Below are 26,830 nucleotides of genomic sequence, written 5' to 3' on the forward strand. Positions count from 1 at the left end.
CTATTTTTATTGAGACACCAGCACATTTAATCTTTTCACACCTCCTTTTCTCTCTCCCTCTCTCTCTCTCTCTCTTGCACATAAATTGCCAGTAGCCCTTGAGCTAGCAACTTTGTGGAGAAAGTGATGGTTATGCTACCTTTTGGAAGATTAACCCTCTTCATTTTCTGTTGTCCTCACAACTGTTATTTAAAAAAATCTGACATGACAACAAGTCTCATATTTAGCACTGTGACTCTTTTGGCCTTAAATAATACAGCATTTATAAAATGTCAACAACAGAGAAGGAAGCAGCATAAATTAGGTATGCTGAAATCAATGGGACAAGTTTCAGTTTTGTTTTGTTAATATGGTATTATTTAGGGCCGTATTAGATTTCTTGGATTCAATGCCTCCTCTTCCCCTGCCCTAGCACAAATTTAGGGGCCCAGCTACATTTAATTCATTGGGACTTACAGTACATCTGATTAAAGAGATGTAGGCTTCATCTGTATATAAATATGCTACTTTTTCTCTACAAATAGAACTTAAACTAGAAGCTGCATCACTTTTATATGCATTTATAATTATAAACTTTTCTTACCAATTTTTGGATAAGGAGGAAATTCTCCCTTGAAATACTCTCTCTCCAAAACATGAACAAAGAGAACTCCAGCAGAAGGGTATACATTTCGATCAGAATGCACCTTGGAGAGAATTGTGTATACTGAAAAGCAGGAGAACAGGACAGGACACAACATGAAAAAGTCAGACCCATGGAAAATACAATTTTCTTTGCTTACTAAAACCCAGCTGAAAAAGATGACATGGAGTACAAACCCAACAATATTTTATGCCTTTTTATATATCTTAACAGCTCTTCTTCATATATGTGGACACTGATACTGAACAATTTAGAATTTCAGTCTTAATGATATAAAACCCAAGAAGCAATTTACCACAAGTCAGTCTGCATGTAGTTAAATATATAATTCAAAGCAGCTATAGTTTTAGAATATTTTGATGAAAAGAAAAAGTATTTTCATGGTATGTCTCAATTTATCTAGTTACTGTGAAATAAGTCTTATGGCAATAGATTTTACTTCCAAGTATGCTTGCTGCAGCAATCTTAGTATGTTAAAAGTAAATACCACAGAGAAGCATAGCAAAGGGAGGGTTCTGTTTTAAAGAACTTTCAGAAGGCCTCTGAATACTAAAATTTATGATTAAACATATTGTTTCCTTACTCCCCACAATCCCCTTTTTAGCAATATTTTCAATCTTTTACGAACTATGTTAGGGAAACTGATAACAAATGCCACTGAGAGTCTTATATTTGTGAATTTCAAGGTCCCAACTCATCAAGGGCATCTCTCAGCTTGGTTGAGGGGGCACAGTTCTGGTCACTACCACGTAATGGGGCATACACTGCCCACTGTCTTTAAGCCTGCCTCTGCATTTTAATCAGTATGAAAAATAAGCATTACCGAATTAAAAGTCTATGGTTATGGTTATCCTTTATTAAAACTGTGTAAAATTTAAAATACACAAATATATATGTATGAGAAGCTTAGATATAGTTTTTGCATTACTTTTATTTTTTTCCTTTTTTACTATTATTTTTCTTGTCTTTGTTTTCTTCTAAATACATAAAAATCTAAATAAAATAAACAATAAAATGCAGTTTTATAAAAAAATAAAAATCTGTGAGGAACTCTTTAAAAATAGAGAATGGGAACACATTCTTTAACATTTACTCTCTCTGAACTGTCTTACTGTTTACCTATAAATATGTAAAGTGTGATTAATTTAAAACTTTGTATTCATAGGAAAGCAAGGTAAAATCAGTCCAAAATCAGTCATGTATGGACTGATTCCAATGAGGTAGTGAAATACACATGTATCTCTTAATGATTCCACATAAATAAATGCTTATAGTTTCATCTGTGCCTGCATCAACATTTCACAAACTTCTTTGATCATTTATTCAATTCTATAATATTAAGACTGAGTTCATATTTTGGAACTGCTACCTCATAAAAGAGGACAACATTTCGGTTGGCTTCTAAAAGTTCAACAATGAACGTTATTGACAAGTAGTAGTGAAAAGCAATACTAGTACAATTAGGTTATTACATTCAACAAACCTGGAAGATAATATACACTTTCTATTCCTTGTGTCTTAAGATATATGCAGATGAACCTCCCCAGTTACCCTTTCACTGAATCAAGGATACACAGAAGATGTAATGTCTAAAATAAGTAAAATACATTATTCATTAGATGCAATATTTATGACTATTTATAACTCTGAGGTGGGTGATAAAGAGTTGTTATTTAATCTTTCATCCACATCATAACAAAATTACTTTCCATTTGACTTCACTGAGAGTTAAGTATAATTCTAATTACCTAGGTCATCCTGACAGTTTAGGATACCCAGCTATACTGCCATCTTTGGTAAAGCTAAACCTATTTTAAATGTAAACTAGCTAACTAACCAATAGTGCCCTTTGTGAACCTGTCAAGCATATGAATGTTTAGTTATAATCTTTACATACTAGAAACAACCTGGCATTTTGACATGTTGCTTGGGCTAGAAGAAAATCTGACCATTTCTTCACTCTCTCCCAAGCCAAAGGCTGTAGGAAAGAAACATATAGCCCATAACAGAAGTCTGAGCTGATAACCTGCAGAAAGCTTTTGAAATTAAGCCAAAGGATATACTGTATGAAATTAGCTAAAGGTCTGCATACGGAGTGGTCACTGCAGGTTGCCCATCCTACACTACACAATGTCCAACCTTCCACATGATCCCTAGGTATGCAAACAAATACTTTAATCAGTGATTTCTTCTGTCATGTTCAGTGATTCAATGTAGTTTATACATCGTAACATTTCACATGCCATGGCGCTGACGCGCGTTTCTGTTTCAGAGGAAGCTGCTGTGAGACCTTGTACCAAGCTCTGTATGTGAAATCAGGGGAATGGAATGTGTTTGGAATTATGTTATCTGTTCAAGGCCTTTCCCCGCAGACCATCAGAAGCCATTAGGAGCACCTGGGATTGTGAACTTGAGAAGATTCTATGGGGGGAGGGGTTTCATTTGCACCAAGGCTTTTTCAGTTTGAATTTGGTGCGCTTTAATCATTCTCAGCTTTCTTTGTGATCCTGCATGCTATTCTTTAATAAATCAGGTATCTTTGAATTCCTGCTCATGAGTCTGATAGTGTTATAGAATAGGCAACCATTACACTATCCTGGGTAGGAGCTCTGGAATATCATAAGTTGGCTGATGGGAGCAATACTTTCTTGTGGGAAAGGAGCTGTAGAGAAACATCCCCCAAACAGGATGGTTCTACTGGACAGACCTGTAATTCTGCAGGCACATAAGATCGTGCTGCAAGATCAGCTCATAGCATCCTACTGGGCAATGTATCCTACAATACAATTTCCTGATTCATTCCACAAAAATCTCATATTCTACAAACTAATTGGAGAGAAACTAAGATTTTACCTTCTACTTCAATTAGGTCACTCTCCACGTGCCAATAAAACTAACCATTAGGCATTTTTGTACAGTGCTCATCTCAAAGGGAGAGAAAGAAATCTAACACTGTTCTCCACATCTGATACAAATGCAGAACCTCCCAGTCTTCAAAGCATGTTAATTAAATATACTGCATTATGAGGTTTGTCTCATGTTTTCTGATGCAGATGTTCCTGTACAGTGTTTTCATATTAACCAGCTAATTGTCTCCAGTCATGACAGACATTTCATTAGCATATTTAGTCCAATATGCTAATCAGTAGAGGTGTTTACCAGAAGGACTCCAAACCTGATGCAACAATCATATCACTGTTAAAATAATGTGGTGACCACACTATGTGGGGCTCCGAGCACCTTAGGCAGAAATGAAGAGCTGCCCCACCATGTTTGCTGTTAATTAATAATCAGGATAGCATGGCTGTGCAACGCCTCAGATATTCTAAAAAAGTGCTTTAGAACAGTCAGGGGTATGAATTTAGCACTTGTCTGCAACTCTTTAAAGCAGTTGCATTTTTTCATGGAATTATGTAGCTGCTGAAGCACCTTTTGGCAATCAAAATGGAAGGGCTTAAAAATAGTGCTTCCTAATATGGTAATCTGTTATCCAGTAAATTAATGGACCTTACAGGTTTTTTTAATACTATGTATGCTCTTTCAGGTGAACTTCATACTGATATTTTTATGTTGTAAGAAAAAAGCACTTCACTTTTTCCATATATTGAGTATAAAATACAGTTCCATGGCAAACCAAGAATCTGAAGAAGGTAGAACAACATTTCACTTAATCCAGCTTCACAGCTAGTATGAGGTTGCCAATATGCCATACCATTTAGGTCATCTGACCAGGATGGGAGCAATGCTCCATTGCTATCTGTTAGGTAGATTACTATCCTACAATCCAGTATACATACACACAAACACACATAATTCACAGAATGATATCGTATGCATCAGTCACTGGCTCAAAACACTGTCCACACTGCTACTTAAATATGCCTCATCACTTCTTAAGGATCTGTGCTGGCCACCAAGGAGTTTCTGGGCTCCACTCAAAGTGCTGCTCCTGACCTATAAACCGCCTTGAACCAAGTATCTTACAAACTTTCTTGCTCCAAATGAACCTATTTAATGAAGTAGGACACACGGACATAAGAAGTGGGGATTGAGTCAAGCTTCCGTTAGACATTCCAACCTTCCACAGACTTCCACAGGCTTCCACAACCCCAAATTAATCCACCACATTAATCCCAAATTAGCTATTGTCAGTTCTTAGGTTACCAAAGGGATCCCACCTCAAATGTTACAGAAACTCTTTCATCTTTGGTTATGTTTGCAAATGGAAAAATACTTGTTTTTCCCCTTTTCCTAGCTTTGTCAGAAAGCTCTTGCTGCAGTTCCACAGTATACTGGGATAGTCTGTTTTCCCACTATAGGTGATGCCTTGTCATAGGAAATTGCCTTATACCTAGTCTGACCGGTACTCTATTTAACTTATTAACTATGCTAACAGACAGTGACACTACAGAAACATTTGGTTTCCAAATCATACTTTAAGAATCTAGAATTTAATCTTGGTGTTCTTAGAAATGGTGCACTAATTGTTTAGTTCCTCTCCCATTTAGCTCTTACCCTTCTAATTTCCAGGAATCAAATTAAAATGTTTCATATTAAAATAAAAAATGAGTTTGCCTATCTGCCTTAATATTCTTCCTTTTTGACTGGGATGATTTTTATTGTTATTATTTTGACTGCCCTTCTGTTGTTTTTTTTCTATTTTTTCTTAGGTACCTAACAACCACAAAAACTACAACCAAAACCTAATATGATGGGAACAATTTTTTCCCTAATTGATCCTGACATTTAAAATAACCTCAAAAATGAAAGTTCTATATATGAGAATAATGAGAATAAGTAGTATTATAAACAAGTTATTAACTCACTCACCAGATTACTAATGTGTTTAAGGAGATGCCAGTAATGAGGAATTTGTAATATTTTTACACAGAGCCATTATTTGAGTGAGGAAATCCACAAAGAGTTTAACTGAAAATTTAGTAGCAAACAAAAAATTAGAATGAAGAAAACTTAACATTTAGAAGATTAGATGTTTATATACTTGTTGCTTATCTGTACATCTTATTGTCAGTAAAACACAATGCAATCATCATTGTGAATCATCACATACAATTTTGCAAGAAGTTGATAAATCCCATTTAAATGCCTAAACTCACCATTTTTCTCAGCAGCCTTAACACTACTGCTAACATAACTGATGACGTGCTTTGTCTTCCCTTTAATCATTCCATTTATGCCATCAGGAGGGTGTAAGAAAAAAGCTTTCCAAAGTAAAACAAATGCAAGATAAAGAAATTAATACTATGTCAACAGTTTCTCAGAAGTCAAAGGCCACCAGTCAGAATACACTTCAGAATATTATTTGGCACACTCTTATCTTTGGCTTATTAGAAGAGAAACAAGACAGACTTCCTAGTTCATACATAATGCTAAACAAACCATGGATGGAATTGCTTGGATTTATTAAGCTGCTGCTACTTAAAGAAGGAGCCAAGTGGGAGTGATCGGTAGTACATATCTTTGGAAACAAAAACATTCAGTAGGCATTATTAATTTAAGGCAGACTTAGTAATGTTGGAAGTCCAGGCAAATCCAGCATGCCTCATTAGCATGTGCTTAGCATGTAAATTGAGTTTGACCCACAATGCAACTCTGAGGAAGCTGTTTGTTGCCACTCCCACTTCCTCTCTCTCACTCTTCCTCCTTCCACCAAGGGAGAAGCAAGCATGCTGCTCTGCTCTCCGTTCATCAGGGCCATGTTCTCAGGCCTTGATGAAGGATTCTGCCCCTTTCTGCCACGCAGCTCTTAGCAGCTGTAGGGCTAAGGGTGAATTATGTATAGGGACAAAAGAAGAACAAAGGTTTCATCTTTTTTACCAAACATGAATGTAACTGGACCAAGAATAAAAATAAGTAAGATATTCTTTCACTTACTTTTAAACCTACTATGTCTAAGTGTGTGATTCTTTATGCATGGGAGGGCTGAATGTGTAAGATCAATAACCTGCATTTCTCTGACATGCTCATTAAAGCTATTTTAAGATATTCTTTTTCTGTGCCAGCTTCTCAGCTGTGTTAAGCTCTGCTCCATTTCAGTGGTTTTAGCAGGCCACTAAATGGCTTCAAGTAACATACTCTCTATTTTATTGTATTGTTTATTGTAATTAAGCTAGAATTCTTAAGAATTACAGCATAGCCTGATGTTCAGGCATCATTCTTCAGTTCCATACACGGTAGAGAATAAGAGGGAGATTCACATGGAGATGCCAATATCTTTAAAATACAGAGTATGTTACTAAGTCTGCCTTAAGTTAATAATGCCTGCTGAATGTTTTTGTTTCCAGAGAAATGCAAAAATAAACAGCTTAAAAGACATTCTTGACATCAAGCCCCACCCCCTGCAACCCTAAGAACAGTTCACTTAAAGATCTCATAAACTCAAATTCTTCTCCAATTTGCCTCTAAAATGGAGTTTGAGAGATTGTTAATTTGACATTGATATGGTTCTTCAAAATTTATACACATTTCTTAAACCTTGGTTTCACTCATGATATTCTGTCTTCAACTACAACAATTTTTCAAGTTAGATCTTGGTTTCTTGAAACAGTGGCTTTAAAAACATGATTTCTGATGTTTTGAATATATGGCATAAAATCTGTAGAATTCAGAACAAAGTCATAAAACCATTTTAAAAACAAACATCTGATTGCTCACCTGTAATTGGTACTGCAAGTGGCTCTGGATGCAGTAGCCATAATTGTAATTTTCTACAGCAGAGGTAGACAGGAAACCACACCCCCAGAAGTACAATCTCCTGGGTGCAGTTCCTGCCTTTCGCTTCAACTTCCATGAAAACTGCCACGGTGGCATAGGAGATTAAAAATACCTATTATAGGACCTGGCGAGGGAGTGGAGGGTGGATTGTGGGATTACACAGAGGCTGCTTGAAAAACCACAGCAGCCTGTGTAGAATAGTCTCTGTGCATCACACATATGGATGAGTAGCAAACTGATTTCGTGGAGATGGACAGATGATGTCCAAATTATCCCAGGAAATAGTCAATACTCCTTCCAAAATAATTTAATCTCTGGCCCAAACACCGAGTCATTGAATGAATGTAAAAGCTTGGGACCATATTGCTGCCCAGCAGAAACTGCTAAAACACATACAGTACCAGAGCACAGAGCTAACCACCTTATACGCTGGAGACCTCTTTAGGATAAATCTACTGATAAAATACATTCAGTGTTGCTTGCTGTTAATGCCTTGAATACTACAGACAGCCTCCATGCCAATATAATAAAGTAACAGGGAAGTTCAGATTCATTAGCTGGCTAATGCAGATTCATGGCTGGCTGGGGAATTCTGGGAGTTGAAGTCCACCCATCTTAGCTGCTGAGATTGAGAAACACTGCATTAAATATTTAATGAATAATTTCACAGTTACATAAAAAAAAGTGTAATCAATAACAGCAAGGTCCCCCAAAGGGATGAGTAAGCAAATAATTAAAGTACCATGGAAACAAATTAATGAATTAGATTACCAGCTGAATCAAGAAGGAATTGGGGAAAAAAGTCAATTTCCAAAATATGCAATTCTAAAACTTCAACTGCACCCCAAGCGGATACTGCTGAAAGAGAAACCATTCATCAGGTGCAACTTGCCCGGCAACTAGGGAAACTCCAGAAATAGGAAAGTTAACATTACCCTCCCCATCATGGGGTCATAAGATCGGGAACTTGTTACAAATGTTGGAGTATTTTATTTTAAAAAAGAAACTGGGGGAAAAGCTTAAAAAAGAAACTCTACCCAATCATGAGTGAACACATCCTCCAGAAAATGCCTGTATATTCTTGCTCTGAAGCAGAATCATGGATATTTCTTGCCAGAAATAGAAGTGCACTTATCTCAGGTCAGGCACCCATTGTCAGAGCTCCATTAGTGGCAGGAACATCCCAGCCTCACCAGAAGGAATTTTGTAGACAGGAGAAGAGGAATACAGAGAGTGTAGAAGTGCAACTCCGTATCTTCAACAGACAGGATGAGACCAAGTGAGAAAAGGAAGCCCAGGTCTATTCTTCATAGGGTACAGTACAGTGAAAAAGTGTAAAAGATCTGAAAACTAACAGGTTGTGTGAGAATCACTTCTAACACTGATAAAAAAGGTGCCAGTTATCTAAGCAATAAGCAGATGCAAACTGCCTCTCCTTTACAAAAAGGTCCAGCCCTTTTCATGGAAAGAGTAGGAGGAAATGTACAAGAGTTTTTCTGCCTCAAAATTGCCTATATATGGTAATTTTGAAATGAAAGGAGAATACTTCCTGCAATTCTTGAAACTTTTACTTTCCACCTTATAAAAAGTATTAACTAGAGCTCCTGGGTTCCTATTCATTGGCATAACTGTTTCCAGTCCACAATGCAAGGAGGACAATAAAACTCTGTACCATCTCTCCCGCCTGCTCAGAGACTATCAATTGTATGTTATTATTAAACAAGTTTTGCATATAATAAAAGAATAATTCCTTGCTGGGTAGTCCTTATCTCCGGAAGGGAGCTTGATACTGATTGGCAAAAGACACTGGTAACAATCTGGGGTTGGAGCATTCACTTGTACATTGTTACATACAGTATGTCTCCTAAAATCTACCCCATTTCTAGAAGATTGTGATCATGACTAAGGCACAAATCCATCCTTCATCTGTGTGATGAACAAAGGAACATGATAATCACGTTCCCATGTCAAAACATTTCTTTAAATTCTGCTGGATATGAAAACAGACTTTCAGAATTATCACTCAAGCCAGTCATTTATTGATACATAGAACTTTTGATCTTTGCACCTTTTTAGGACTATTTGGTAAAATAAGCTCTCTTTCCACCATCCAGAAGCAGGACATAGTTTTAACAAGCCAGTGCCTAGCTTAGCTAGCATCCTATGCACTTTTAACACAAACACTGAGGAATTATTATTATTATTATTGTATCATATTTATATAGCCACCCATCTCACAGAGAGTGACTCTGGGCAGCGTACAACACTCTATTAAAAAGAAAACCAATAAAATAAATATAAAATAATCATCATTAAAAACTATAATGTAGTTATACAAACTATTCTGTACTTTCTATACTTTATAGAAAATATACTTTTCAGAAAATTATAGAACTATAAAAAATTATACAAATTATAGACGGGACCAATCTGCACACCTCTCTCCCATCACACCAAATACAATCAATTCTCATCAAGCACATATCAGCAAGGCAGCAACATCCCTATCAACTCTATAAAGGAAGAGCCAATCTTCGCACAGCGATAGCCATATCATATACACAAGAACATATTCTGACATATGCAGACAACACTGCCCAAGTGATTGTAACTCAGACAGCAAAAATCCAGCAAATGCAAGCATCCAAAAATTCCCATAGTCTCTGTTAGAGAATGTAAGAAAGGAGCAAGAAATAGTAAGACCAAGAAATTAAAGACCTAAGAAAAAGAAAAAGGAATATAGCTAAATTTATCCTTGCTTTCGCTATGTTCATCCATGACTTCATATATTTTGTTCTTTAAACTTCCTGACTCTCTTTTCCACAATCTCATCAATTCATTCAACTACAACTGACTCAGTCTTCCCCTTCTTCTTCACCCATTCACATTCCCTTCATATATTTATTTTGCAATTCCATTTTCATGTATCCTGTCTTTGTCCAAATCCCCTCAATAACTTCTTTAATGCTGGCCCCTCCTGTATTCAATCCACATTCATTCAGGACTCATTAATTCCTCTCTTTTTCTTTTATTCTTTTATTCCATACCTTTCTTAACTACTCAGTTCCCATTGGATTCAACTTACTTTTATGCGTCTTCTGACATATCGAACTCTCACCTCCATATAAGAAAGTGGGCAGACGTATACTGTTATAAGCAGCCTCTGTGTTTTCTTTCAACGAATACTCATTCCTTGCAACTGACAATATACTCTCTACCACTTTTCTACCAGGATTTGCACACACTAAAATTTCTCTATCCATTTTCCCATACTAAACGCTTTACCAACCAAAGTATGCAATTTCATCTACACAGTCTAGTTTTTCAGTTTAGATATTTACCTTGCAACTGTTAACTCCATTCTCCCTGCAAACTGCAACTACCTAGGCATTTGATAGACTAATTTTCATATCTTTACTCTTCATTGCATCATACAATTAATCTTACATTCACTGCAAACTGGAATAATTTGCAAGGTTTACAGTCAGCAATGTGGCATCATCTGCAGACAAAAGTATACATACATAGAATACATACATTCACAGCCAACATATATGTATAACATCACCAAAAGCCTTCTTATACATTTATCCATAAATACATTCAACAACCAAAGGGGCACCACTTACCCTTATCTTACTCCTTCCTTAGTGCTTAACTGTATTCAGAAACCTTCATATTGGTGCAAAATGTTCCATAATCCAAGACTATTCATTTTGTCATACATTTTCTTTAATGTATTTCTTTAAATCAACCAACTTTGTCATAATCATACAGCTCAGTGACATGCTGAAGAGCAAAAATCTGTTCTGCACCAACATAATGCACTTCCCAAATTTTGCTCACTGTCACACCTTTCAATCAGAATTGCTCTAGATGTATTCTCAGGCACCTTTAACACACTGATCCCCATATGGTTTTTGCCTTCATTTTTTGCTTTTTCTTTATAAAGGAAAACAACAATGGCATTCTTTCTATAGTCAAGGACAGAAGCAGTCTTCACAAAGGAAAACAACAATGGCATTCTTTCTATAGTCAAGGACTTCACATACATGTTAAAATTGCACACCCATAGCATAAGCAACCACATGCAAATTTTAACAATTTTCCGATTGATTGATTGATTCATTGGCCGCCCAATTCCAATGGACTCTGGGTGGCATACAAAACTAAAAAAATAACAGCAAGAAACACTAACTCAACAGGCAGCCCAGACTAAAATATTCTGCTAACAAAACCTACAAAACAAAACAGGGGGCATTAAAGGATGACGAACATCAACCCCAGGCCTGGGACCAAAGTAGGTTTTCAAGTTATCCTATTTTTTTATTTATAATTTATTTATATTTTTGCTTATATTTACTTATAAATTTTTGCTTATATTTACTTAAAAATATATATATATAAATATTTATATTTATATATACTGGGTAAAAAAAAAATCCCCTCCCTCCAAGCGGGTGTGTATGGAAGTCTTGTAAAACATTGTATATGGGGATATACTTAACATAACATCTATATCTCTCTGTACTGAGAGCTTAAGGAAAAATGAACTGATACACCTTTCTGATATATTCTATATATTCCTTCCCTATGCACCAGGACCTGGATAGTTCCTAAAGTTAATGCACTGTACTGAATCATCTAAAGTGCAATGGTCCATACATTCAATTCTCAAGTAGAGGAGAAGTAGAGGAGAATTCCATAGAAAGAACAGACTGAAGAGGTCCAACATAGGATGGAAGCAGTGGTATACTGCCTCCTGGTGGTTGATATAAGTAAGGAACACCATTATCACTTGTGAAGGTAAAAGGTCCCCTGTGCAAGCACTGAGTCATGTCTGACCCTCTGGAAGGATGACGTTTTCACAACATATTCTTGGCAGACTATAGCAGGGAGGTTTGCCATTGCCTTCCCCAGTTGTCACCTTCCCCAGCAAGCTGAGTACTCATTTTAACCAACCTCAGGAGGATGGAAGGCTGAGTCGACCTGAGCCGACTATCTGAGAATCCAGCTTCCACTGGGATCATACTCAGGTCGTGGGGAGAGTTTCAGTTGCAATACTGCCACCTACCACTCTGCACCACACAAGGCTGTTGATTATCATTTGTAGCCTTTACCATTTTCCAACATTCTGTTATGAGTACTTTTTCATTTATTTTTCTTGTATGTTGACTTTAGCTATTTTTCATAATGTCACTACATTCCTATACAAATCACTTAACTGCAGAAGTTAATGCGAAGAATATGCATTTTTGTATGAAAAATTAATAAGGTATATATTTGTGTGCTTGGAATGTATGGATACATACAGTACACATGTGTGAAACAAGCAAAACCTTTAAAGATCATATGGGGAGAAGAGTATGAGTTTTGTGTGTGAGAGAGGAAGAAGGAAGAGATTTCTTAAAGGAAGTGTATTTTGTGATATTTGCCCTGCAGTCTGTGATATTCTTTTGAGTGTTTATGCAGTAAATTTTACGATTCACCAAACCTTATAAGCAGCTGTTCTGTGGCTATAATAATGTCCATGAAACTTTCTAAAACTCTAAAGTGTCCCAAAAGGACTGGAGACACTGCCAGAGTTACAGGCATCAAATTTAGGATATCCAATCATTTGAACTTATTGGATAGTATGTGCACACGCTCCTTACAAAGTGCTTTAGTACAATCAATCCTATTTTCAAGGCCAACACTGTTTATATCACTGAAAGCAGTTTCGCTCATGAACAAGATCATAAGCATTTCCAATGTCCTATGAGCAGATTAAAGGAAGTTATAAACATTCAGTGTTCTTCTGAATGAGGTTGATTATCTAAAAACTGCTTTGCAATTCTCTGCAAATACTATTCATAAAGCAATGGCCTGAAGATAGACATACTTACAGTCAAGTCTGCATTTGTATGCAACCAAATTAATGATAGAATCTTACAAAAATATGAAATATAAAAGAAGAGTAATTTTTGAATGAGATATAAGAAAATGCTAGTTTAGTATAGAACACATATTTATAAATCACTTACATATCTAAGATCACATATTCATGATAATTTAATATTAAAACACCCATGTTTATATACTTCAGTAAGAAGATACACAATGTGCTTTCCAAATTGTGACTTCCACATTAAAATGAATCATACCCAAATCCCCTGTAACCCAGTTTTTTTTAAAACTGTAACTATCTCATTCATAGCCTTCTATAACCCAAAATCTTTTCATCTGTAATGAGATTTGTAATTACAGAAGAAGCTCTCATTGTTGAAGTATTTGGTTACTTTTCTTTAAGAGTTTATGGATTTTAATGCAAATGTTTAAGTTGCTATGTATCCTACATTATACTAAAAAATTCAATAGCAGACACTATGTCTTCTCAACATTGCAGGAACTGATCTTCCCAGTTTGTGCATATTCATCCCAAGATCTAAACACCAAAAGCTTGCTGAAAGATAGGTGTTATGCATGAAGCTCTCATCAAACAATTTTGTCAATCTAGCAAAAGACAAGGCATTTAATCACTTGTACACAGCCTACATAAAAAGTTGTATGAACTTAGACTCCTTTCAGGCCACCAGAGCATAGGGCTACAAAGAAGGCCACAAAGCATGAGACTCTATCCCAGTCTATGAAGTCACATCATACATATGTTGCACGCATGGTCTGGCATATTCTCAATTCACATCTCTGGGAAAAGGTATAACCGTTGTTACTGATCCCAATGTAGCATTTGTATTTGCAATAAAACAACTTAATACAAAATACTGTACATGCCTTCTTATTTGTCTCCATTGAAGATATCTGGCCCACTGTGGACTTCCAGGGAAGAAATGGCGAACTGAAGACAGCTCTGCCAAAAGCGGAGCCGATGACCGCAGCAGAATGAAGAGCCGGCAAGTAGACCGGCTCTTCGTAATTCCTCTCCAGACAAGGAGAAGACGATTGCCCACAAGTGCTCCAGGCAGTTGCTCCTCACAAGGAAATCGCAAGACAGTGGTCTCTGGCAGGTTTAGAGCTCTGGGAGATGAGGGAATAGTGATCTTGCTCAAACCATGGTTGGCACCTTTAAAAGGACATTGGGTTTGCATACTTCCTTTTCTATTCACTTTTGGAAATTGCTTGTTAACTGCTTTTTGGAACCTTTGGATCGACAAGTCTAAAAACACCGGGTGAGTTTCCTTCAATCCTTAGTGAAAGAAGTTTTAAATACAAGTTTAAGGACTTCAAAAAAAATTTTTTTGGAATAAACAGCAAAAGGGTGATTAGAACTTTGATTTTGGAAAGTTACAGACTAAGGGTCTAGATGGATTTGAAATAAGATTTTGGAATTAATTATAAGAATCCTTCCCATGGAAAAATGCTTTTGTTTTTAATTCTTTTAAAAAAACATGATAGGATGAGACTTTGAAGGTTGGACGCTAGAGGGAATTAGAAGGAACTAAATATTACAATTAAAGGAGAGGAACACTTTAATTCAACTTATAAATACAGAATGAAGCAAAATATTTTAACATTGGACATACTGAAGGGTATTTTTGAGCAATGGACCGACAAGTTAATTTTAAGAGTTTGGGCTCTATAGATAGACTGTGTTTAAAAGATGTTACAGAAGAGGAACGAGTTTTACCTGACAAGATTGAGATTGATCTGAAAGTGGATTTAAAAATGACAGGCTACAAGATGACAAGGAAAAAGATGCTACACTGGACATACAAATGTCTTGATAATTAAAAGGGATATACAAATAACAAACTGAGAGAGTGACCTGAATAGTTTTCCTATATTGGATTTACAAAAGAGGCTTGTTAAAGCTTTCAATAATTTTGTGAGAAGGGACAAATTAAAATGAAAAGTCAAGTTCTAGGACATTATTAGAAGGGACTAAAGATCAAGATTGTTAAAAGCAAAAGGAAAGAATTTAAAGTTGATTTATTTGATCAAGGTTAAAATAGATACGTTATCTCTGGTAACCCTTAATGGACTTTTGCTGACATCAGGACTGAAATGACAAGGCTTTAAGGATTTGTTTATAGATAAGAAATGAGGGACCGTCTTCTCCCAAGTGTTTCTACCAGTCCAATCCAGTCCAGCCGGATGGGCGTGCTCTGGGTCCCGTCAGCCAAGGAATGTCGGCTGGTGGGGACCAGGAAATGTGCCTTTTCTGCTATAGCGCCTGCCCTCTTGAACATCCTCCCTCCTGCGATTAGGATGGCCCTGACCCTGCTGGCCTTTTGGAAGGCCTTGAAGATCTGGCTATGTGCCCAGGCCTGGGGTCCTGAGTGTGTGAAGGGCTCCATTTCCTGGTTGTGCTGACACCGACAGATTATGTCTCTTGGCTGCTATTTGTATTTATTTTTGTATTGTGTTTAACTGTTTTAATTGTTTTTACGATTGTTCGCCACCCAGACTCACTAGTTTGAGATGGGCAGCTATACAAATTGGATGGATAGATAGATAGACAGACAGACAGACAAATAAGGGAAGAAGAGAACATTTGTTGTATTTTAAGAGAAGGTAGTAAGTTACTAAAATTGTTTATACTTGTGATGAAGGGGGAAGTCATTTCTTTATATATTTCTTTTCTTTTTCTTTACTATATTCTTATTTTTTCTTTCTTTTCTATTTTTTCTTTTCTGCACCTTCTATTTTTTCTTTTTTCTTTTCTTTTTTTTAGTTTCTTTTAGTTTTTTATTGTTGCAACTGTAATTTTTAATAAAATTACTATAAAAGAAGAAAATATGTTGCTCACTGAGGAATGCCAACATTTGAAGATATAGGACATGCCTTATATGTAAATTGCTCTGGGTTTAACAAACATCCCTAAAGAGCTGCAGTTTAGCCAGTATTGAACTACATAGACCACAGATCTATCTGGCTTAAGGTAACTTCACAAATTCCTATTATCTGAAGAAACAATCAATCTCAGAGGTGCATATTCCACTTTATATTTTTTCTATCATTTTAATACTTGATGCTATGTATCCTTAGCACTCTTACCATAATGTTAAAGGCAAGCAGTTATTTAATCATCAATATGTATCAAACATTATCAGAAAGTGAACAATTAGCCAATGGGGACAAACAAAAAAGCAGAGAAACCCCAGATATTTGAGGTGACACTTTTATTTTTTTGTTGTGCTACCACTGAATTTACCCCCGTCCAAGGTTTTATTTCTTATGGAGGCCTTGTCCTATGTCTTCACTTCCTGAGACAAGCATTTACACATGTTTTCCTTTTTTGGTTAGCAGGATACTCTCATCTCCATTTGCTGGTATTGCTCCGCTTGTATCCACATAACCAAAAATGGAAAAATGTGCCTGTTATTCCAAGCTCAGGGCTGACAAAAAGCTTTGCTAATGGGTGGTCTGGTCTGCAACAGAAGAAAGCTGCCTGTATCCATCAGCCTTTACAGAAGATAATGAGAACTTATACAGTTTAGGATTATATGGAGGGGAAGGGGTGGGGGGACTATAACCACCTCTGCAACCCATATTTTTCCCAATTTTCTTTAAAATGTAACAGATAAAAAAAATCTTGGAGCCTCTCCATATATGTTAAACACACCAGGCCTTATCACTCTAGATCAGATGCTTATTAAATATATTCCTCTATAAGGTAGTCTGCTCATGTTTGTGTCTTTACCGTTATTGTGAGAAAGACCGGTAATGGATCTTTCCATACATGCCTTGATGCTATGAAACGGGGAAGAGAATGGCATCTGGCCAGGGAAGGCAATGCCTTTTGAAGGCAACTATCCCAACTGCTCCCTCCTTATTGTCCGCACATTTTCCTGAACCCTCTCGGGGCTGCTACTTCGGGAAGGGCGGGCGTCAGTTCGTGGAAGAAAAACACAGAGCCACTGAGGCAGGGGCAGCGGGAGAAGACTAGCATCAGGGCAGGGACGAGGAGGGAGGGAGGCGAGCCCCCGCTTGGCCAGGATCGGGCACGAGGAGAAGCGGTGTGGCAGGCCGTGGCCGAAGGAGGATGCGCCATCCAAGCGGGAAGGGCCGGGCCAAAGCGGGGGCTCCGCAGAGACCAACCTGTCAGCAAGAGGGTGGTGAAGGCCGCTCCGCTGGGTTTGCTCTGGGACTGCAACCAGGATCCTGCTCCGCGGTACAGCATTGCTCCTTGCGGCAGGAGCTGGTGCGGTGCTCTCGCTGCTGCTGCTGCTGCTGCTGCTGCTCCTCCCTCCGCCGCCCGCTTTCTCCCGCTTCCCGCCTGACATAACCATCCCCAGCCGCAGCAGCAGCATCCCTCCCTCGCTCCCTCCTCCTTTCCATAGAAACGACCACGAAGGCAGGAGTGAGGAGCGGACGAGGCCTGCGAAAGGGGGTCGGTCTCTGCGTGGCCAGGCCCGGCCTCTTTCGCCCAGGGGAGCTGTTTGATGCCTGGGAGGCTTGGGTTCCGGCTTGGTTTCGCTCCCGATTTCTGGAACTGGGCATAGCCGGCAGGGCCTGCTAAAGCGCGCGCCTCGATTGGTCGGGAGAGAGAGATAAATGCAGCTTGCCGCCCTCCAAGCAGGAGTTTGATGCACAGGTCCGAGCTGAGGGCCTCCAGACACAAGCAACGTTGTACTGTACGCTGAGGCAAACCGGACTGTCCGGACTTTTAACTGCAGAGGCGCCTGGGGAGGGACCAAAAATATGAAATAAGTGTATCCAAGAGAGTTGCATGAGATGGAGGAACACATATGCAAAAATCTACAATGCCCCAAAGCGGATGGGTTGTTTTGGCAAGAGGCAGAAAATGTCACTCCAGCTCCCAGCACTAAAAATGCAACAATCACCAGTAAAATAAATAACTATTTCATGCCACCCCAAATCAGGTCCATTGTCTACCTTTCCCTGAAAATAGCTTTATATAAACCCAGACACTCCCTATCACAACTATATTTTTGCATCCAATTATGCAGTCCAGAAGTCTGAAATTCCTCAGGAGGATTGGAGGTGATTGTAATGCTGTAAATCAGTGTTTCTCAACCCTGGCAACTTTAAGATGTGTGGACTTCAACTCCCAGAATTCCCCAGCAAGCATGGGGAATTCCCCATGGCCAGCTGGGGAATTCTGGGAGTTGAAGTTCACACATCTTAAAGTTGCCAAGGTTGAGAAACACTGCTATAAATGCTCATGAAATTTAAGGCAATTTTAATTATACTTACCAGACTTACCATACCATATACTTACCACTACTTGATCTGTAGTGTATTGCTCTGACATTTTCTGTGTTTACTTCCATACACTTGCTCATATTGTATTTGGAGGCATGTTGCCCCAACCAGGAGGTCACACTGAGTCTACAAGACTAATAACACTTGACAGACCTGTCCTCCATGAATTTATCCAATCCCCCTTTAAAGCCACCCATGTTAGTGGCCTTCATGCATCTTTTGATAGTGGCTTCCATAAATTAATTGAGAGCTGAGTGAGAAAGTACCTTCTTCTTTTGTCTGTTTTAAATCTTCCAATTAATTGGGGCGAGAGGGAGAAGATGACTTCTGGTCTTTGGATTTTGAATAATTGTCACATTAGTAATCCTAGTGTTCTAAGCCTATTTTAATTAAGGTGATAAATTATTGTCAGATTTCAAAGTCATAGGGGAAAGACAATGGTGTTGTCAGTATTAGCCTTATAGCAGAATCTCCACTAATAATTTATGTAATCTTCTAGAATCATCCAACCATTTTTGTTGTACCAAAATCAAAATAATGATGATAGGCTTTATACTGCATCACCAATCCTGAGATATGGTAGAGCACACTGTAAGTCACTAGAAGAGATCCTACCATAGATTCACTGCTTGGATTTCTTCTCGCTCCCTATTAACAGGTGAAAGAGAAAGGCGATCAGCCAGAACTAAAGTGAAGGCACAACAATCTGGTTTTATAATAATTTAGTATTTGTATGTTTATGATTAGTAGATTTGGGAAAAAAATAGAAATATTAGTTACGTCAATAAAATTTATTTCAGATGTTTAAAATGTGCAAGATGGCTTCTGAACTAGGAAAGACATAATGTGTTCCTTCACATAGGGGTGCATTGATTTGTACATGGTAAAGTATGTAATATACCTTCAAGAGGTGCTGAATATATACTTTTCTGCCTGGAAAAAATGATCTACTATGTAAATCAAAACTTTGCTAATCTACCCTATTAGTTCAATAAAAATAATTATATAAATCATTTTGTGTTACATATCTTCAATGGTGATGGAAAACTTCATCCCACATAATTTATTGTCCTATTTGTTAACGCAGATATGATCACATGCATATTATAAAATCTGCAGTATAATTCTATAATACATACTATTTCTGAGTCTTTCCATGGAAACAATGACATTCCTGGGTTGTAACTACAGTATAGTCAATTGTTAACTAACTTACCATGGTAACTTGGCTATGTACTCTCCTGCCAAACAATGAAAATGTTTCTATTCTGTAACTGATTAATTGTCCAGAGAAATGGGGGAGCTCTATAACTTTCTTCCTCAAACGCATGATTGGCTAATCAAGAAAATTATTAATATGTTGGACATACATGTAGAAAATCCTTCTGTAATCCCTGGTTATTTAAGCCGCTCACTATGTGAGCCTGTGTTTTCCAGCAAACGTAACAGAAACAAGCAGAACTCTTTCAGAAAATTGTACTGTTCTCAATAAACAAAACAGCTTTCATAACATTCTTAAGACTTTCCTTTTTTCCTTGTTCAGCAATGACAGCTGACCTTCAAATCCTCCTCAGACATTTAAATAAATCATAAAGTCATTCCATTAATGTGACTGCTTATGCAATGTTGCATAAGTAGCTTTTCTTTCCATTTGTATAACAGTGATAAATTAGTTCATGAAATAAAATTCCTGTAAATATTGCTTTTAGTCAGCATATTTTATTAGCATTATTTTATAAAGGAATTTTTCCAGAACGAAACCTTAGTCATTTCCTCTTCAGATTTCTTGGACTGAAGAGAACTTATATTTAGATTTAGCAATAAATTTAAATATAGATTTATAGCAACAGATCTAAATATTTAGCATAATTTGGCAAATTATGATTTTAGTCAAAAACACACTTTGTGTTTTTGTTGTATGATTACACACAAACACAATCTTTGCATAAAAATCTAAACAGAATTGTAAGAACAAGAAGCATTACTAGCTTCAGCAGGCATATCTGTTGTACAAATTATCACATATTCAAAAAGAGAAAGTAGTACATATTCAGAAATAGAAGTGATGAAATGTCTCATTGAAACATTATTCAAACAAGCTTACAGGCAACTTCAAGTGGTTAAGCCATTTTTAAGCCACCCTACCAGGCATCTGAGTGATGCTTTATAATACAGACCTTATAGCTTGATCTGACACAAGTATATTTGAACCATTTCTATACAGTTTCATAAACAAAACCATGCCATTAAGTGTATTGGCAATGGAAAGAGGATCTTGGTAGAAATGTAGCTGTAAAATGAGGGAATATACAGTAACTTCTTTATATAGTGTGGTTCCTGTTTAAGGTAAAACTTAAAGGATAATGTAAAATCAACATAGAATTGAGCCATATCATATGGTTACATTTTTAATAAATTGTATCCAGTTAGTTGCATAATTAAATAATATAAAGTCCCATATAATTACTTCATTATCTAGAGGCTACAAGATGCACAACTACATTACTGTTGCATTTAGATGAAGAATTCTCCTAAATTTCCATAGTATATCAAACACCAATGAAATGATACAGCATAGTAAATCCTACAGTAAAATAAATGACCCCTATTTTTCAAAGTGTCTGCAACATCTTCCAAAGGATTTGTAAACTCTATCAACCTATACTGACTGTGGAACTTAGATTTCCTTATTTTGAAGATATGCAACGAATCCTTTAAACTGGCAAGAATGTTGAAATTATAATCTGGCTTTTCTAGACTTTTCCAAAAGTGCATGGAAACTTGCTGAAAAAGTATTATAGAAGAATGAGACTGATGTACCGAGGTAATTTTAATCCTTGGCTGATTTTGGGTGGGACTTTGGTTACCCATATGTTATACTTGGGAATAAGGAGTCCTTTCCGAATGAGCTACTTTTCTGCAGGCACAAGCCCAGTTGTATCATTAGATGAAAATGTTTTTATTTGCATAGCTAGCATAAATAGATGTCTATTTTGTATTGTGAGGAGGCCTCCTCCCTTCAGAGGTTTGGGTTGTATCTTAAGTTTATTGCATATCCTGTCATATAACACCAATGGTTTGCTACAAAATCAAGTTTCAGGTGCTAGTATAAAACCTAAACATCCTTGATACCTGATACCTTCCCTTATATAAATCTGCTTGAGAACTGCGATACTCATCAGAATCCTTTCTGACTGTACTATTTCCTGTAGCTATTCAGGAAGAGGATTCCTTCAGTTGTAACACCCATTCTCTGGAATGCCCACCTCAAAATACAATATATGCTGACCTGGCTCCAATTTAGGAGCATGCAAAAAAGTCTGAGAGTCCATGTTTGATTTATGGTGTGTTGTGTGTTATTGTGTGGGCTGAATTGCATGATAAATAAATATCCAGATGGCTTGTTGTTATAGTCCATTCAGTCACCCCTGACTCCTAATGACTACAGGAACAAGTTCCTTTGTGGAAGTAGCTTTTTCCTTGGGTTCAGAGGTGACTGAACTAAAGTCACCCAGATGGCTTCCATGCCTAAGGCAGGACTAGAACTTCTACCTTCTAATCCAGTACTTTAACTACTAGTTCTTCAGCAAAGGATCGTTACCTTGTCGTGGTGCTGGAGCTTGAGCACCTCAATGATGCCATGAGCTAAACTGTGAAGGGCCACCCAAGACGGGAAGGTCATGACAGAGAGGTCAGACTAAATGCGATCCCTGGGGAAGGTAATGGCAACCCACCCCAGTATTCTTGCCGTGAAAACTAAATGGATCAGTACAACCAGAGATATGTCGGTATACCATCGGAAGATGAGACCCCCAGGTCGGAAGATGGTCAAAATGCTACTGGGGAGGAACAGAGGATGAGTTCAGCTAGCCCCAGACGTGATGACGCAGCTAGCTCAAAGCCAAAAGGACGGCTAGCAGCCGACGGTGCTGGTGGTGAACGGCGAATCCGATGTTCCAAGGATCAACACACCATTGGAACCTGGAATGTAAGATCTATGAGCCAGGGCAAATTGGATGTGGTTATTGGTGAGATGTCAAGATTAAAGATAGACATTCTGGGCATCAGTGAACTGAAATGGACTGGAATGGGCCACTTCACATCAAATGACCACCAGATCTACTACTGTGGACAAGAGGACCACAGAAGAAATGGAGTAGCCTTCATAATTAATAGTAAAGTGGCGAAAGCAGTGCTTGGATACAATCCAAAAAACGACAGAATGATCTCAATTCGAATTCAGGGCAAGCCATCTAACATCACAGTGATCCAAATATACGCCCCAACCACAAATGCTGAAGAAGCTGAAGTAGAGCAGTTCTATGAGGATCTGCAGCACCTACTGGACAACACACCTAAAAGAGATGTTATTTTCATCACAGGAGACTGGAATGCTAAGGTGGGCAGTCAAATGACACCTGGAATTACAGGTAAGCATGGCCTGGGAGAACAAAACGAAACAGGACATAGGCTGATACAATTTTGCCAAGACAATTCACTCTGCATAACAAACACTCTCTTCCAACAACCTAAGAGACGGCTTTATACATGGACGTCACCAGATGGACAACACTGAAATCAGACTGACTACATCCTTTGCAGCCAAAGGTGGTGGACATCTATACAGTCGGTAAAAACAAGACCTGGAGCTGACTGTAGTTCTGATCACGAACTTCTTATTGCACAATTTAGGATCAGGCTCAAGAGATTAGGGAAGACCCACAGATCAGCTAGATATGAGCTCACTAATATTCCTAAGGAATATGCAGTGGAGGTGAAGAATCGATTTAAGGGACTGGACTTAGTAGATAGGGTCCCGGAAGAACTATGGACAGAAGTTCGCAGCATTGTTCAGGAGGCGGCAACAAAATACATCCCAAAGAAAGAGAAAACCAAGAAGGCAAAATGGCTGTCTGCTGAGACACTAGAAGTAGCCCAAGAAAGAAGGAAAGCAAAAGGCAACAGTGATAGGGGGAGATATGCCCAATTAAATGCAAAATTCCAGAGGTTAGCCAGAAGAGATAAGGAATTATTTTTAAACAAGCAATGTGCAGAAATGGAAGAAGACAATAGAATAGGAAGGACAAGAGACCTCTTCCAGGAAATTAGAAACATCGGAGGTAAATTCCAGGCAAAAATGGGTATGATCAAAAACAAAGATGGCAAGGACCTAACAGAAGAAAAAGAGATCAAGAAAAGGTGGCAAGAATATACAGAAGACCTGTATAGGAAGGATAACAATATCGGGGATAGCTTTGACGGTGTGGTCAGTGAGCTAGAGCCAGACATCCTGAAGAGTGAGGTTGAGTGGGCCTTAAGAAGCATTGCTAATAACAAGGCAGCAGGAGACGACGGCATCCCAGCTGAACTGTTCAAAATCTTGCCAGATGATGCTGTCAAGGTAATGCATGCTATATGCCAGCAAATTTGGAAAACACAAGAATGGCCATCAGACTGGAAAAAATCAACTTATATCCCCATACCAAAAAAGGGGAACACCAAAGAATGTTCAAACTATCGAACAGTGGCACTCATTTCACATGCCAGTAAGGTAATGCTCAAGATCCTGCAAGGTAGACTTCAGCAGTTCATGGAGCGAGAATTGCCAGATGTACAAGCTAGGTTTAGAAAAGGCAGAGGAACTAGGGACCAAACTGCCAATATCTGCTAGATAATGGAAAAAGCCAGGGAGTTTCAGAAAAACATCTATTTCTGTTTTATTGACTATTCTAAAGCCTTTGACTGTGTGGACCATAACAAATTGTGGCAAGTTCTTAGCGGTATGGGGATACCAAGTCATCTTGTCTGCCTCCTGAAGAATCTGTATAACAACCAGGTAGCGACAGTAAGAACAGACCACGGAACAACGGACTGGTTTAAGATGGGGAAAGGAGTATGGCAGGGCTGTATACTCTCACCCTACCTATTCAACTTGTATGCAGAACACATCATGCGACATGCTGGGCTTGAGGAATCCAAGGCTGGAGTTAAAATCTCTGGAAGAAACATTAACAATCTCAGATATGCAGATGATACCACTTTGATGGCTGAAAGTGAAGAGGAACTGAGGAGCCTTATGATGAAGGTGAAAGAAGAAAGTGCAAAAGCTGGCCTGCAGCTAAACCTCAAAAAAACCAAGATTATGGCAACCAGCTTGATTGATAACTGGCAGATAGAGGGAGAAAAAGTAGAAGCAGTGAAAGACTTTGTATTCCTAGGTGCGAAGATTACTGCAGATGCTGACTGCAGTCAGGAAATCAGAAGACGCCTAATCCTTGGGAGAAGAGCAATGACAAATCTCGATAAAATAGTTAAGAGCAGAGACATCACACTGACAACAAAGGTCCGCATAGTTAAAGCAATGGTGTTCCCCGTAGTAACATATGGCTGTGAGAGCTGGACCATAAGGAAGGCTGAGAGAAGGAATATAGATGCTTTTGAACTGTGGTGTTGGAGGAAAATTCTGAGAGTGCCTTGGACTGCAAGAAGATCAAACCAGTCCATCCTCCAGGAAATAAAGCCAGACTGCTCACTTGAGGGAATGATATTAAAGGCAAAACTGAAATACTTTGGCCACACAATGAGAAGACAGGACACCCTGGAGAAGATGCTGATGCTAGGGAGAGTGGAGGGCAAAAGGAAGAGGGGCCGACCAAGGGCAAGATGGATGGATGATATTCTAGAGGTGACAGACTCGTCCCTGGGGGAGCTGGGGGTGTTGACGACCGACAGGAAGCTCTGGCGTGGGCTGGTCCATGAAGTCACAAAGAGTCGGAAGCGACTGAACGAATAAACAACAACAACTACTAGTTAGCCAAAAACCATATTCAAAGGGTGGTTAACAACTGTTCCTTATGAGGATGCATTGAGCGGGATCTCACAAGCATCAGTCCTTAGTTCTGTACTGGATGATGAAGTGTAGGTTATGCTTGTAAAATTTGTATATAATACACAATTGCATCAGATAACTAATAACCCAGAAGATAGATACGAAATTAAAAACAATTTAAACTAACGAAATTAATTTTAATAGACAAATGCGAAGTTTTTCACTTAGAAAACAAATCAAATGCACAAGTATTTGGAAGATACCTCACTTGTTTATAGTACTTGTGAAAATGATCTTAGAATATTAGCCAACGGCAAACTGAATGTGAGTCAGCAGTATGATGTGGCTATAAAACAGGCAACTGCGATTTCAGACTGTACCAACAGAAGTGCAGTTTCCAAATAACTGGGAATAATACTTCTACTTTATTCTGCATTGGGTAGACTGAAATAATGTGTTCAGTTCTAAACATTACAGCTTAAGAAGGATTAGTTCAGAGAAAGCATTGAGGATAATGAGGGGTCCAGTCCTGTCCAGAGAAATAGAAGCAACTGGGTACACTTGGCCTTGAGAAGACATGAGGGGATGAGACAAAATATGATAATACCTTTCACGTACATGAAAGGATGTTACCAAGAAAGTCAATATCTCCTTATCCCACCATAAAATAAGGGACCTAAGTTATAGGAAGGCAGATTTTGAACGAATGTTACGGAAATTTCCTAACAGTAATAACAGATTGAAGTGGAACCTATTATCATCTTTTCACTGGATAAGCTGAAGCAGAGGCTGGAGAGTTAGCTGTCGGAGATGTTGAACAGGGGATTGAACTTGGTGGCCTAAATGGCCTCTCCAACCCAGTGATTACATTTTGCATGTTTGTATTATTGTATGTTACTCTTTTCAAGTATATTTTTTAAAAATTCTGGATGTCCCTTGGAAATGCATTGCATGACAGGCAGTATAACCTTCTTTTATATTAAAACGAATCAATACATTCTGCCTCAGATGAAATTTTAGGATCCTCAGCTCTCTGTCCTATTGCTTTCATATTATTTTCCACTGTCTTCCACATTAGAGAATATTGCAAATACTTTTTCTTTGACACCTTTACTTTTAAACCTCTGCCTTTGTGGCGTTTTAAACTCAAGTTGTAATGCGTGTGACAATTTTCCTCAATAACTCTTCTGGAGCCCTCTGTAGGCCAAAGAGAATAATGAAGCATTAATAGTGGAATTAATCACAGTATGATAAAGCTAACTGGCAAGTTACTATACAGGAATAAGGATTCTACATCTTCTGGAAATCCATTAACTGATATGACTCTTCGGCAGTCATTACATTTTACTTTAAACCGAGATGCACAGGACTTCTTTTTAATGAAAAAGAAATAAGGCAAAAAGAAGGTATTAGTTTTATGAAACTAAAGGAATACAGTAACAATAAAAAGATCTGCA

General features: G+C 38.0%; 1 protein-coding gene across 3 annotated transcripts in view; it reads right to left on the minus strand.

Annotated features, from left to right (window-relative positions):
* SGCE (sarcoglycan epsilon) overlaps positions 1 to 17,572 on the minus strand; it is a 38,531-nt gene extending 20,959 nt beyond the window's left edge. For 2 of the 3 annotated variants that reach the window (XM_063303655.1, XM_063303654.1), the window contains exons 1-2: positions 17,417 to 17,571; positions 584 to 706 (exon numbers count right to left, since the gene is read on the minus strand). In XM_063303655.1, the coding sequence (XP_063159725.1) occupies positions 584 to 706; positions 17,417 to 17,498 (205 nt within the window). In that variant the 5' untranslated portion in view covers positions 17,499 to 17,571. Of the gene's footprint in view, positions 1 to 583; positions 707 to 17,416 lie in introns of all 3 variants that reach the window. The other variant, XM_063303656.1, reaches the window with a different exon arrangement.
* Positions 17,573 to 26,830: the final 9,258 nt, after the last annotated feature.

The sequence above is a fragment of the Candoia aspera genome, chromosome 4 (assembly GCF_035149785.1).
Source record: "Candoia aspera isolate rCanAsp1 chromosome 4, rCanAsp1.hap2, whole genome shotgun sequence".
In the NCBI taxonomy this organism is placed as follows: Eukaryota; Metazoa; Chordata; class Lepidosauria; order Squamata; family Boidae; genus Candoia; species Candoia aspera.